The sequence below is a fragment of the Schistocerca cancellata genome, chromosome 2 (assembly GCF_023864275.1).
Source record: "Schistocerca cancellata isolate TAMUIC-IGC-003103 chromosome 2, iqSchCanc2.1, whole genome shotgun sequence".
In the NCBI taxonomy this organism is placed as follows: Eukaryota; Metazoa; Arthropoda; class Insecta; order Orthoptera; family Acrididae; genus Schistocerca; species Schistocerca cancellata.
The window spans coordinates 255,223,335-255,236,071 of NC_064627.1; the positions used below are offsets into that span (position 1 = coordinate 255,223,335).

At 42.5% G+C, this 12,737-nt stretch overlaps 1 protein-coding gene across 1 annotated transcript; it reads left to right on the forward strand.

Annotated features, from left to right (window-relative positions):
• Positions 1-8,897: 8,897 nt before the first annotated feature.
• Positions 8,898-9,593, forward strand: LOC126152957 (putative gustatory receptor 2a). Its single transcript, XM_049916039.1, has one exon. It carries the CDS (start codon positions 8,898-8,900, stop codon positions 9,591-9,593), a length of 696 nt encoding a protein of 231 aa, XP_049771996.1.
• The last annotated feature ends 3,144 nt before the right edge of the window (positions 9,594-12,737 follow it).

The window sequence follows — 12,737 nt, forward strand, 5'->3', positions numbered from 1 at the left end:
AGCTGGCCATACTGTAACAGTAACAGACTTCTCTACTCCGACGGTTATGCACATAGAATTAATAACTACACAGACACACACACATTCATTCCTGTTATTATTCCAGGAGGGAAAGAAAAGGACACTGAGACATTGTAAAGATAAGTATGGGGCTCAAGTGAAGTAGCAAAGCTTAATGGACTTTGCACAAGTGCACCTGAATAGGTCATTAGCAGACAAGTTTAGTATAATAAACGAAAACTGTGTAAACTGTGGCTGATAAGAACCCACTCAGCTACTCGTTGTACCGTAACTGTGGTGCCAGAGATATTGAGACGAGGTTACTGGAACAAAAATCTCATGAAGCGGCTCAATAAACTCCTATGACAATTACCGTGGTTTCAGAGTGACTGTTGAGAGGGTGGCTGGAACTTGGGTTTACCAATTACGATGCTTACAGCTATCCTTTCCTTACAAGGAACTGGATTCAGCGTTGTCTATAGGGCATAACAGGACTCTCGGTTTCGACAAAATCTGTTATTATATATAGCTGCACCTTACAAGGAATGCAAAGGAAATTCCCCTCCAACTTTTTATCTTAATAAGGACACATGACAGTTCTCCAACTGACGGGGAGAAGCTATTTTAACTCTCCTACTTATGATGGAAAAAAAAGAGTTGTGGCCCAAGTGGCTATAATAGCCTTGCCAAAAACAGCTGCATGGGAAACACCTTGCTGCAGTTGGTGAGCTGCTGCTCGACTTCGGATACTAGACTGCAAGCTTCTCATCAACGGCTTCCGGTGTCGGTTCAGGAGGTATCAATCTACTGTTGATAATCTTTATCTGTTGGAGTCTTTCCTAGCCAAGAGACGCCTAAAAGGCATCGAGAAAGTCTTTGCTACTGTTTGGAGGTACAATTTACTTAAACAGATCCACACGAGAGTATGGAGAGGATGTCTCCCTATTTTTTACAGTCCTTCCTCTTCTGCCTCATTATTTTATACAAGAGTCTGGAGGCAGTGTAACTGTAGAGATGTACTACCCTCTACAGTGGATGGTGGCAGCCTCGCGCAGCTGGGAGTAATGGCTCCGGGTCGCAAAGTGTGAGGAATGGACGGACTCCATTGACGCTTCCTTCATTCGGATGGCACAGAGTCCTGATTCTCCACGGGTTAGTGGCGGGAACAACTGGAACCGGAGTGGGGTTTTCGCGCGCTGAGTCGCTCTGGCGGTGACGCGAGCGTCCAGCGTGACCTGACCGAGTGTTTCCTGGGGAGTGGCTACTGTGATCCACACACACCTGGACTTGCTGATGACTGGTTCTTTGAAATGGGTCAGGGCGTTTATGTTGGTTGTGCGACGCCTGTCTGATGTACAGTCTCATCTTGTAAGCGCGTTTTTACTGTGACTGTTCAAAAATGGCTCTGAGCACTATGGGACTTAACAGCTGTGGTCATCAGTCCCTTAGAACTTAGAACTACTTAAACCTAACTAACCTAAGGACATCACACACATCCATGCCCGAGGCAGGATTCGAACCTGCGACCGTAGTGGTCGCGCGGTTCCGGACTGCGCGCTTAGAACCGCGAGACCACCGCGGCCGGCTTACTGTGACTGTCTTTTCAAACATTGCTGCAGGTGGCCGTTCCCTGCTTCAGTTCCCTAATGTAAAGTGAATCCACCGTGTTAAGCATTGGTGGTGGGCAGCTACTCTCACCGTATGCTGTTCTTTCACCGCCCTTTCCCGGTTGGTGTGGCTGTTGGTTGCCTGTCCGGCCGTTATGGCTTGGACTTATACATAAGTGCGTTGTATAGTGAAACAAGGCCACATGAGCGAGGCTCTCAGATTTTGTCAATGTCGTTTAGTGAAGTTGGCTGTACTGTTTTCTAACATAGGGGAGTCGGTAGTCTTGTAAGGATTTAAGAGCAGTTATTTCCTTTCCGATTGGTATTTTAAGTATCCGCCTTACAAGGTTAAATATTATCTCGCTAGTGTATTATTAATATGTAGTATAGTGTTGTCTTCAAGTCAAAATTTGGCCTGCAGTGTGCCAGCTTCATTCTTGCCATAAGTAACGGATTTTGCCCGGTGTGGGCCATATACATCCGTTAGCTTGCTTACAGCTCTATACACATTTGTTTCTTTTTTGGGGGGGGGGGGTTAATACTTGTTCCCATGGACCAGTCTTTTGTCGTAGTGAGGCCCTTGTGCCGTGCTGTGAGATTTACTGTTATTATTATTGCCCTAGTTGTTCCCTATGTTTGTTTGTGGCGTGGCCGCGCCCGCTGACGCTTGTGTCCAGTCCGCTCTGGACCTCCCCCGTTTCCGTCCAGTGCCTAGAGGCAAAAAAAAGGAAGGGAAGGGGAAGTACTTGATGCAGTGTCCTGTACATGAACGTTTATGTTTGAGCGGTATCTGTTCCATTATCGGTCACTCCTGGCCAATGTCAGTGTGTTATAGACATGGTTCCATTTGGGATTTACGGCCAATAACCTATTTAGCGGCGCTGTGACATGTGTTTCGTCTGGAAGCGAGGGCCGTGGTGTACCATTTGGTAGGGCCACGGGTTGCATTTATGTTTGTCTATCGTAGTATACCGCGTCTAGCGCTATTCAAGATCGGTACAAAACATGAAGGACTGTAGGATCGGTTCAAAATATTCAGACGACTAACGGCGAGGACTCCTGAAACTATAGACGGAATTCACATGGACATAACGAGAAGTCCCAACAAATCAGTAAGGAGGTTAGCGCGACAGCTTGGTTTATCTCGCGCATAGTGTCATTGTGTACTAAAACATACGAAATTAAAAGCCTATAATGCGAATGTGGTGCAAGGGATGAAATTAAGGATCAGAAAAAAAAGAGTTCATTATCGTAACTGGCTGTTAGCATCGATTGCTAACGGTTACTTGGACGCCTTGCTTTACTTCTTGTAAGCCAGTGTGAAACGTTCAGGGACACAGAACGTCATTAATTAAGAGAGATACATACTTCCCAATTTTTAACTATTTAAAAACTGATTTATCACTAGCTTTTGTCATTATTATTGTGAGGGGCAAGATCATTAATTATTTGAGCCCTACAGCTTAAGTCCGGCTTTGTTATTAGTATTGTTTTCCACCGAAATTTTTTTGCAACTTTAAAAGTAATTTGCCTAAGACTTGGTCATTGTTATTGTGTGGGGTGAAGCTATTTAAAAACTATTTTTTTAAGATTTTGTTTTTATTATTGTGTGGGGTAAAATTATTAATTATTTGGCCTCTGCTTACTAAGTGCAGGTTTATCATCATTATTGTTACAGAATAATTTTTTAACTATTTAAAATCTAATGTTGTTGATAAGGCTTCGCATTTGTTATTGTGGGATAGAATCATTAACTATGATCTATGGAGATAACCTTAGCTATTTAAAAGGGCTGATTGTGTGAGTACCTTGTTATTAATTATTTTAAGGTTTAATATCTGTAGTCGAAATTTCATTGTCTCAAATGTACATTATCAATCAAACGTTTTAGGACGTCCTGAATGTAAGATTAAAAAAAGCTATTTATGGGATGCAAATACGAATTAGCTATATTGTTTCCCCAGTGTCACGCTCAATATAACGTTTAAGAGTAATGTTACAAGTTTTTAAAAATGAAATAGTTCAAAACATAAGTTTCCTTTGCTGTGCTGTTCAGTTTCCAAGCATTTAATGCCGCTAATTTCGTATTATGGCGACATAATACCTTTCCTCATTCGATGGCGTTCATAGGACGTCAACAATTCTGTAAACACGGTTACAGGTAAGAAAGGGGCATGTAGTTATGCACTAGATATCAAAGAGTGAACTTCAGTCAGTGCTCAGCGTAAACATCGATAATCGGACGTAGAAAGGAGCTTTCAACAGATAAACGTTGTGCATTTCCCTTGCATGTGTACATTATACACACATTAAAAAAAAACATAGATGTTGACTGTGGATGTTGTATCACAGACACAGTCGCTTTGACTGTTCATAGATGTCACTAAACCTGCCAAAGATGTAAACAACCATGGGTGAGCAGCGCATATCAGACGAGGGGATCAGACAGCGGATCAGTTCCAGTCATTCCACCAGGAAGGAGGTACAAGGCTCGTGTTATCTGTAGTTTAATCATGCCTAGAGGGTCAACACCGCGGTTCGATCGCGTCCGCATTGCTACTTTGTACCAGGAAGGGCTCTGAACTAGGGAAGTGTCTAGTCAGGCATCTCGTAGTGAACCAAAGCGATATTGTTCGGACATGGAGGAGAAACAGGGAGACAGGAACTGTTGATGACATGCTTCGCTCAGGAATGGCTACTACAGCAGTGGATGACCGCTACCTATGTATTATGGCTCGGAGGAACCCTGACAGCAACGCCACCATGTTGAATAATGCTTTTCGTGCAGCCACAGGACGTCGTGTTACGACTCAAACTGTGCGCAACAGGCCGCATGATGCGCTACTTCAATCTCGACGTCCATGGCGAGGGCCATCTTTGCTACTACGACACCACGCAGCGCGGTACAGATGGACCGCTCAGGATTGGCATAACGTTCTCTTCACCGATGAGTGCCGCATATGCCTTCAACCAGATAATCGTCGTAGACGTGCTTGGAGGCATTCCGGTCATGCTGACTGCCTAGACCAACATTTATTATTACGATAATAATAATAATTTATTTATTTTTGGCACTATTAGCAGTTGTTAAAATCACCAATATTAACCAGGCGAGTGCAGCAAGGTGGACGTTCCCTACTGTTTTGGGGTGGCATTGTGTGGGGCCAACGTACGCCGCTGGTGGTCATGGAAGGCGCCGTAACGACTGCACGATACGTGAGTGCCATCCTCCGACCGACAGAGCAACAATGTCGGCAATATATTGGCGAGGCATTCGTCTTCATGGACGACAATTCACGCCCCCATCGTGCACGTCTTGTGAATGACTTCCTTCAAGATAACGACATCGCTCGACTAGAGTGGTCAGCGTGTTCTCCAGACATGAACCCTATCGAACATGCTTGTGTTAGATTCAAAAGCGCTGTTTTTTGGACGACATGGCCAACTAGCCACTCTGAGGGATCTACGCCGAATCGCCGTTGAGGAGTGGGGCAGTCTGGACCGACAGTGCCATGATGAACTTGTGGATAGTATGTGATGACGAATATAGGCATGCACCAATGCAAGAGGACGTGCTACTGGGTATTAGAGGTACCAGTGTGTAGAGCAAATTGGATCACCACCTCTGAAGGTCTCGCTGTATGTTGGTACTACATGCAATGTGTGGTTTTCATGAGCTATAAAAAGGACATAAATGATGTTTAATTTGACCTCTATTCCAATTTTCTGTACAGATTCCAGAACCGAGGTGATACAAAACTTTTTTTTTGATGTGTGTACCTTGTAGAGGCATGCAGACTCTGGCCAGAATATGTACGAACCTCGAAAGGGTAGGCCAAAAGTCACATCAAAAATGATGGCAAATATATAGCAGTCACAAGTAAATGTGATCGCTTCAAAACAGCGCCAGTTTTAGCAGCAGAACTCAACCCGAATATGAAAAAGCCGGTGAGTGTAACTACTGTGAAAAGACGTCTTCAGGCAGTGAACTTCAACGGGCGTGTGGCGGCTAAGAAACCATTACTGACGGCTGTTAATAGCCAGAAGAAGCTACACTAGGCAAGACAACATGAAAGCTGGGCAGCATATCAGTGGAAAAATATACTTTTCACTTACGAATCTAAATTTGAGGTCTTTGGCACAAAGCGACGCAAGTTTGTTCACCGATTGCCATGTGAACGAATGTTACACCAACGTGCATCTCCCACATTAAAGCATGGAAGAGGTTCCCTCGTATTCAGGGGATGTTTTGGAGGCGGTAAGACTGGTGAACTTGTAGAAATAAACAGAACAATGAAAAACGAGGATTACCATCGCATTTTACAGTATCCCGCAAAGCCATGTGGAAGACATTTGATTGCCATGGGATTCGTCCTACAGCAAGATAACGACCATAAAGACACTTCAAAACCGTGTAAAGCGTCGTATCTAGCAAATTTAGAAAAAAAAAGAAGGAACTGAAAAACATGATCTGGCTGTCCCAATCCCCTAACTGCTTTGGGATCACTTGGATAAAGCAGTTCAATCAAGGCTTATTACCAACGTTCGTCACCTCTGGACCCGACTACAAGAGGAATGGAGGCGTTATCACCGAGGACACCCTGATGAAGCTGACAGCAAGAATGCCTCGTGGATGCAGAGCAGTTACTAAAGCCAAAGGAGACTACTTCGAGGAGAGAATAAAATTTGATTTCATGTATTTAGTTTGAGCTAAAGATTTTTCGAAATCTGGCTTATGAGTGTTTCTAAAATTTCTGGTTCCAATTTGCGTTTGTTCAAAAACTTTCGAGCGACAGTGTAGAATTTTTTTTTTTTTACTGTTTAAAGCTGCTTTCTGATAAAATGGAAAGGATGTTTGTTAATTGTATTTTGATTTGAAAGTCACTGTGTAATTATGAATGTTGCTGCCCTTGCAGGTTAACCTGGTGCAGCCTTACACTCCACAGCCACTTGTGCTGCACCTTGCGCCTTTTTTACCCAAAGAGGCAGATTAACTCACGCATGGATACACAGACACTCACTGGTATAGAACATTTAACTATAATAACAGTTCGTTCTTCTTCAAGCTACAGAACTTACGAAAGTATACCTACCAACCACTGTTTTCATTTTTTCTCCCCAAGAAAATGAAAACCCACTCAAATCGAAAGGAGTGCAGCAGCATTTATTACGATAACTACGGTAAAATGCTAATGTTTCGAAACAAAGCCTCCAGGGAGCAGTCGGGTACTGCTCTGTCGCTGGGGATGGCTAATAGCGTCACAAAGTACATGCGAGTTGAAGTTTTTGTGAAACTTTTTATGGACGTCACTTGTGTGACGTGTGACGCCACTGAAAACTGGGTGTTCATACACGCAACTACGGCGCTGCTACAGTGCGCCACTAGCAGTGCCGTCACGTCAGCTTCGTGTGTGAACGTGGTTTTAATGTGTGTGAACAGCAGTTAGCGGGCACCCCCATCACTACAGCACCCACTCACCCTGCCTCTCAACTTCACTGCTACTCTCCTTTACTCTCATGATCCGTAAGTTACCTCTGCAGCAACGTCAAGTGTAGTGTCCATGAAAGGAGGTTATTTCCATCGAAGTGCCTAATCGTGACATACAGTTAACTCGAAATTTATATTGTACTCTTCTAGTGCGTACACAAGACCCAGGAAAAGAATAAGAAACATCAAAGTAAGTAAGACAACGCAGTCTTGTGTTTGAAACTAGTACGATAACCTCAGTGTGTTGCCAGGAAACTTTACATGACTCAGAACAAAATACGTCTCGCTGAATAATTAAACAACCTTCTAGAACACTGATGATGCCCATTAGTCTACGAATGAGTGAAACATGTCTGGTTGAAAAGGACATTAACCTTCAGTCATAACATACGGACTATATTTATTCTTATGTACATTGTAAAAATAAAGAACCTCTCGTCTGTAATGTCCCACAATGCGGGTTGTGTTTCCTTCGTGCAGCTAACGTCGCAGCATAATTGCCGAGGTAGAAAATCGCATATGCTGATTGAAGTTTGACACCATATGAGTTGCACTAGCTCCATTATTGTTCACAACGATTTTTTTTCCAAACACTTACAATTTGTTTTCGTCCACTGTCGATTTTCACCAATGATTTCTTGCTGCGAGTTGCGTAATTCGAAGCCATGTCATGTATCGCTAAACTTACTGCGACACAATGTGCTCCAGGAATTACTTGTTCAGAGATTCTGGCATCTTTCAGTTGAATCTCTCCTTCTGAAATGAACTCAAAATATTATAACTGGCAGTCATAAGGACGTCGCTTATGCTGGGAACATCTACAGTAATTGAAATATCGATATTCCTAGAGGAATTGTAACTTTATGTTTAGATATCGTGTACTTGTGCTTCCATTAGTGGCCTCTTTGATATTCCAAAGCAATTAGATTATAAATTTACGTTGTATACTTAACAAGGTATCTCAGGCTGCACTATATCATGAGCAGAGAACAAAAGATTCTTATGTAATGTGTAAGTGCAACCATCATCGACGGAACCAATTTCCGTTACTGATATGCGAACACTTCGACGAAGTGACGGAGAAAGCAATCAATTACGCTAATGGAGCGCTCTTCATGGATCATTTCTCACCATGAGCGCTTTATAAGGGGCTGCTCTGACAATGCATCACATGTGGGGTTCAGCTACTAACGCTGAATATTCACCAGTAGCTTACGTGGGATAATTCAGTGAATTTACGAATGCTGGATGATAGTAAAGAAAGAAATGCGCAAAAAGATTGATAGGTGAATAATTTGTAGGAGGACAACTTGTTTAAAATGTCTCGTAACTGGTTTTACGTTGTAGTCGAACCGTTACATACACTGTGGCAAATAGCCGGGCTCATGCCTTCCAAACGACTGGATGAGTGTCTGAAAGAATCGTCAGCGGTGTGTAAGCGATTACTAGCAGCTTCCAATCCTTGGTTCCTTTTAATGATTGCCGCTCTAGTGTTAGACCTCTATACACTGCACGAGATATACCAACAACTGTCAAAAGTTACAGTTTTCATCGATGTAACAGTGAGGATAGTCATTCGTTCTAAAGTATTATGGGCTCTAGCAAAGAGCAGCACGTTTATGCTAAAGGACATGAGACAGTTTCTAGAAGTACTTAAATATTTTGACGGGCACGTACTCCAGAAGAGAGGTAAAAGAGAGAAGAAAATAGGGGTAGTTTTAACCTGCATTTCCGCACTTCTAATAATAGCAGACGGTTTTTCGGTCTTTTGTTATCTTCGCCGGTATCCTGATCATTCGAGAATGCCTCTGTGGATCCTGTACGCCGTATTTGGACTTGTGAACAGCATTGTGACCTTGAATATCAACATTCTCATCCTGGAGCTGTGGGCAAGACTGTGTGCGTTCAACAACAGTATTGTCAAGGCATTTGCCTCCTGTGGCGATCAACAACTGTCAAAAATACTCCTGGGCTGCGTTCGGCCGACTCGCACCTGCTGCCCTGCCAAAGTGGACCGCCTGCGGCAGGCGCACGCCGTCCTGCACCGCGCCTCAGAGTTGCTGATGCGTCAGCACGGCGTCACCATGGCCCTCGAGGTAGCGGGTGCTTTCTCCGCTCTCATATACTGCTCGTACGAGGTTCTGGTGCTGTTCGTGGCGCCGGAAAGGAGCCGAGGCACCGTGATTAGTGGTTCCGCGTCGGTGTCCTTGATGTGGATGACGTCACACCTGCTGAGCCTCGTCGCCCTGGTGCTGTCCTGTTCGGCGACAGCGGACGAGGCAGAGCGCACCACAGTTCTGGTGGTGAGGGCGGCCGCGCTGACGGGCTGCAGAGCATCGTGGCCGGAGATGGACGAGCTGATGCGGCAGGTGGTGGCCACTCCACGGGTCGCCTTCACAGCTGCCGGCTTTTTTACAATCGACCGAACGCTGCTGGTGTCCGCCCTCTGCGCTACCGTCACGTACCTAGTCATACTGGGCGAGATCTCTCTGAGTTGAACGGTCAAGGAGTAACGAATTGGCACGAGACATCGATACAAAATTTTTTAATCTACCTTTTACTTTCAGAGACAACCACTACTCGTAGCTTCGCTACAGCCTTCTGCAATGGGCAAACTGGTGTTTCTCGTTCTTCAGCTAGCAGAAGAATGGTTTTTTTTGTGAGTAAATGTAAGCTGTAAGTTATATTTAATGGTATCGATTTCATATTTTTTAAGTGATTGTATGCTATAAGATATTTCAAGCATGTTCAGCCATCTATATCACAATGACTAAACTTTATTTTTAACTCATCAACATGATACTATGAGTCAGGAAGAAGTTTAGGAAGTAGCACCAGCATTTCGCCACTTCCACAAGTCGGAAGTCTATTTTTTGCATTGCACTTTACAATTACCATTACTTCACTTTGTTCCCTGTCAATTAAATCGTTAATTTGTTAGGAGAAACACAGTCTAAAACCCTGTGATACCGAAAATGTACATGCTTTTGAAGTGTTTGGTGCCTGTGTTATTAAATTAATGATGTAAATACACAAAACTGCAACCAGTCACCTTTTTGAATAGTTCTTTATTATTCCATGAACCGGTAATGGAACCTTCTCAGGCTCATCTTCAGATAGTTTTCTGGAAGTTACATCACTATTTCTAGCACAATGCTGGTGCTAGCTTGAGACAGTATGGACGGATTTTCTCTGTAGTGTCCACCTGTCTGTTTCCGCTTTCATGGCCAGCTGGTGCATCACACTGTTACAAAAAATCGTTCAAATGGCTCTAAGCACTATGGGACTTAACATCTGAGGTCATCAGTCCCATAAACTTAGAACTACTCAAACCTAACTAACCTAAGGACATCACACACATCCATGCCCGAGGCAGGATTCGAACCTGCGACCGTAGCAGCAGGGTGGATCCGGACTGAAACACCTAAAACCGCTCGGCCACCACGGCCGGCCACACTGTTTCACAATCTGTAAAAATTTACACTGTGATCGCTAAACATTGCCAGCAGCCCGCATGTGCTATACAACTTTTGTATAGCACATGGTGGATGCTGACAAAGTTTCACTATCACCGTGTAAATTTTTACAGATTGTGTGCCAGTGTGTTAAGTGATGTACTAACTGGTCATCAACAGATGGATACTAACAGAGAAAAGCCGTCCATGCTGTCGCAAGCCAGTACCCAGCATTATGATAGAAACAGTGATGTAACTTCCAGAAGACCATCTGGAGCTGAACCTGAAAAGGTTCGAAAACCGGTTCATGGAATAATAAATAATTGTTCAAAAAAGTGACTGGCTGCAGTTTTGTGTATTTACATTTAATTAATGGTCACGGGTTCTAAAATATCCGTAATAGACAAGCATAAAATTAATAGTATATTTTGATAATCCATACATCGGGATTTAAATTTTCACATCTATATAGATAACATCGACATTGTAACAACCAGAGGTACTTGAAATGTGGTTAATTTCTGGTGTTCTGTAGAAGGAACTTTGTTGTCTGTTTTGGGCTTAATTTCCATCGTTGCTATTTCACATTTTCTGCAGCTTTGACAGAACTAATTCTCAGTTGTGCCTAACTAGTAAAGAAATAAGATACTATGGGAAGAAGAGAATTTTAGAGACATTCTAATAAAAAAAAATGAGTTCACAGATGACAAAAAGCTGAATAACAGGCCTCGTTGTTTTCTTCTAAACCAACCATTACTTCCAGGATGAATGCTGCTAGGTGCTAAGTGTTCCTGACGTCTTATATTTTATTTGTATGTGTGAAATAAAACGTAAGAAAAATGGGTTTGCTCTTAAGTGAGTGTCAGAATGAAAATATTTCCAGATTTGTTACTTGTGTTTCATCTTGAAGTATATAATTCATCAGGCAATTCACTATCCGTTAAATATCATACGTGAGCCCACATTTTCTTCGATGTCTGCTAATGTCTTCAGTCTTTAATAACAAATTTCTGGACACGTGACTATGGTGTCATATTGTTACACAGACAAACAGGTCGATAGCTGTTGTAGATGGCCTTCATCAGGCTAACGTTAGTTTTTCAGAACTAACCAATATATTAACATAAAAACTGCTATCCATGAAGAACGTCAGTCTTCACCTCCGCTCGCGTCATTCCATCAAAAACAGAGTTCAACTATGTTCTCGATAACTAATTCCAAGTAACACTACATAAGATTTGAATGAACAATGGTCCATTAACAAATACATAAACTAGATGAAGGACCTTGCCACGGAGCTCGAAACATTGGTCTGTATAACAATATGCCGATGGGATCTTATGCCCGAAAAAGATTTACTGAAGTTAACAGAGGACGATGATATGTTTGCCAGAGGACATGTTAGCAAGTTTATTAGCTTGAAATTTCAACTGAAGGATCGAATAGATTTCAAATGCTGAAGAACAAGTAAACATCTTCTTAATTTCACATGGTAATCTCCTAATAGTCCTGTTCAGTGCAAGTTAAAAGATACCAAAAAAGTACAAGTGTTGAAACCAGAAAAAGTGCTTGTCCCTACAGCAGTTTTAATCTTTAAAAATGTTTCAGAACAGGAGGATGACACATTGCAGCAGTGTGGTCTTTTGTACGTGCTAACTCTACTTGTGCTCACGTACTACGATAAGCTTGACAAATCAGCTCCTTGATGTTGGGCGAAGAAAAATTAAAATCAGTCAAGAAATGCTGTAAAAATACTGCACTGCACAGGTCCCTAAACTGCACACTGTTCGTTATTAAGCTGGTGTAAGTTTGCTGTACACATCAGGTCTGCCTACACTAGCAAATTAAGGTAAGCTCTTTGAAAAATAGCTGTATAGTATTTTGTATTAAAGTATCACTGGTATTAAGTCTTTATTAAACAATCAGTTAGCGTTTCGAATGCACAGTTTTTAAAGTTCATGAATTCCTTTTGTGATTCAGTTACCTCAAATTGCACACTCTCACTAATGTCCAGTTCCCATATCGAACCAATCATTCTCAAATTAGAAACCGCAACTGAAACAGTTTGTGTGTGGTCTAAATATTCATACAGTACACAATAATTAGATTTGCTTGAAAACTATTACATTATTATATAATTCCTTATTCCACAATAAGCTAATGTCTCTAGACAAAGACTGTGTAACA

Excerpts from the sequence above, each read along its gene's own strand:
- LOC126152957 (XM_049916039.1), top strand. The coding sequence starts at position 8,898 with ATGCCTCTGTGGATCCTGTACGCCGTATTTGGACTTGTGAACAGCATT.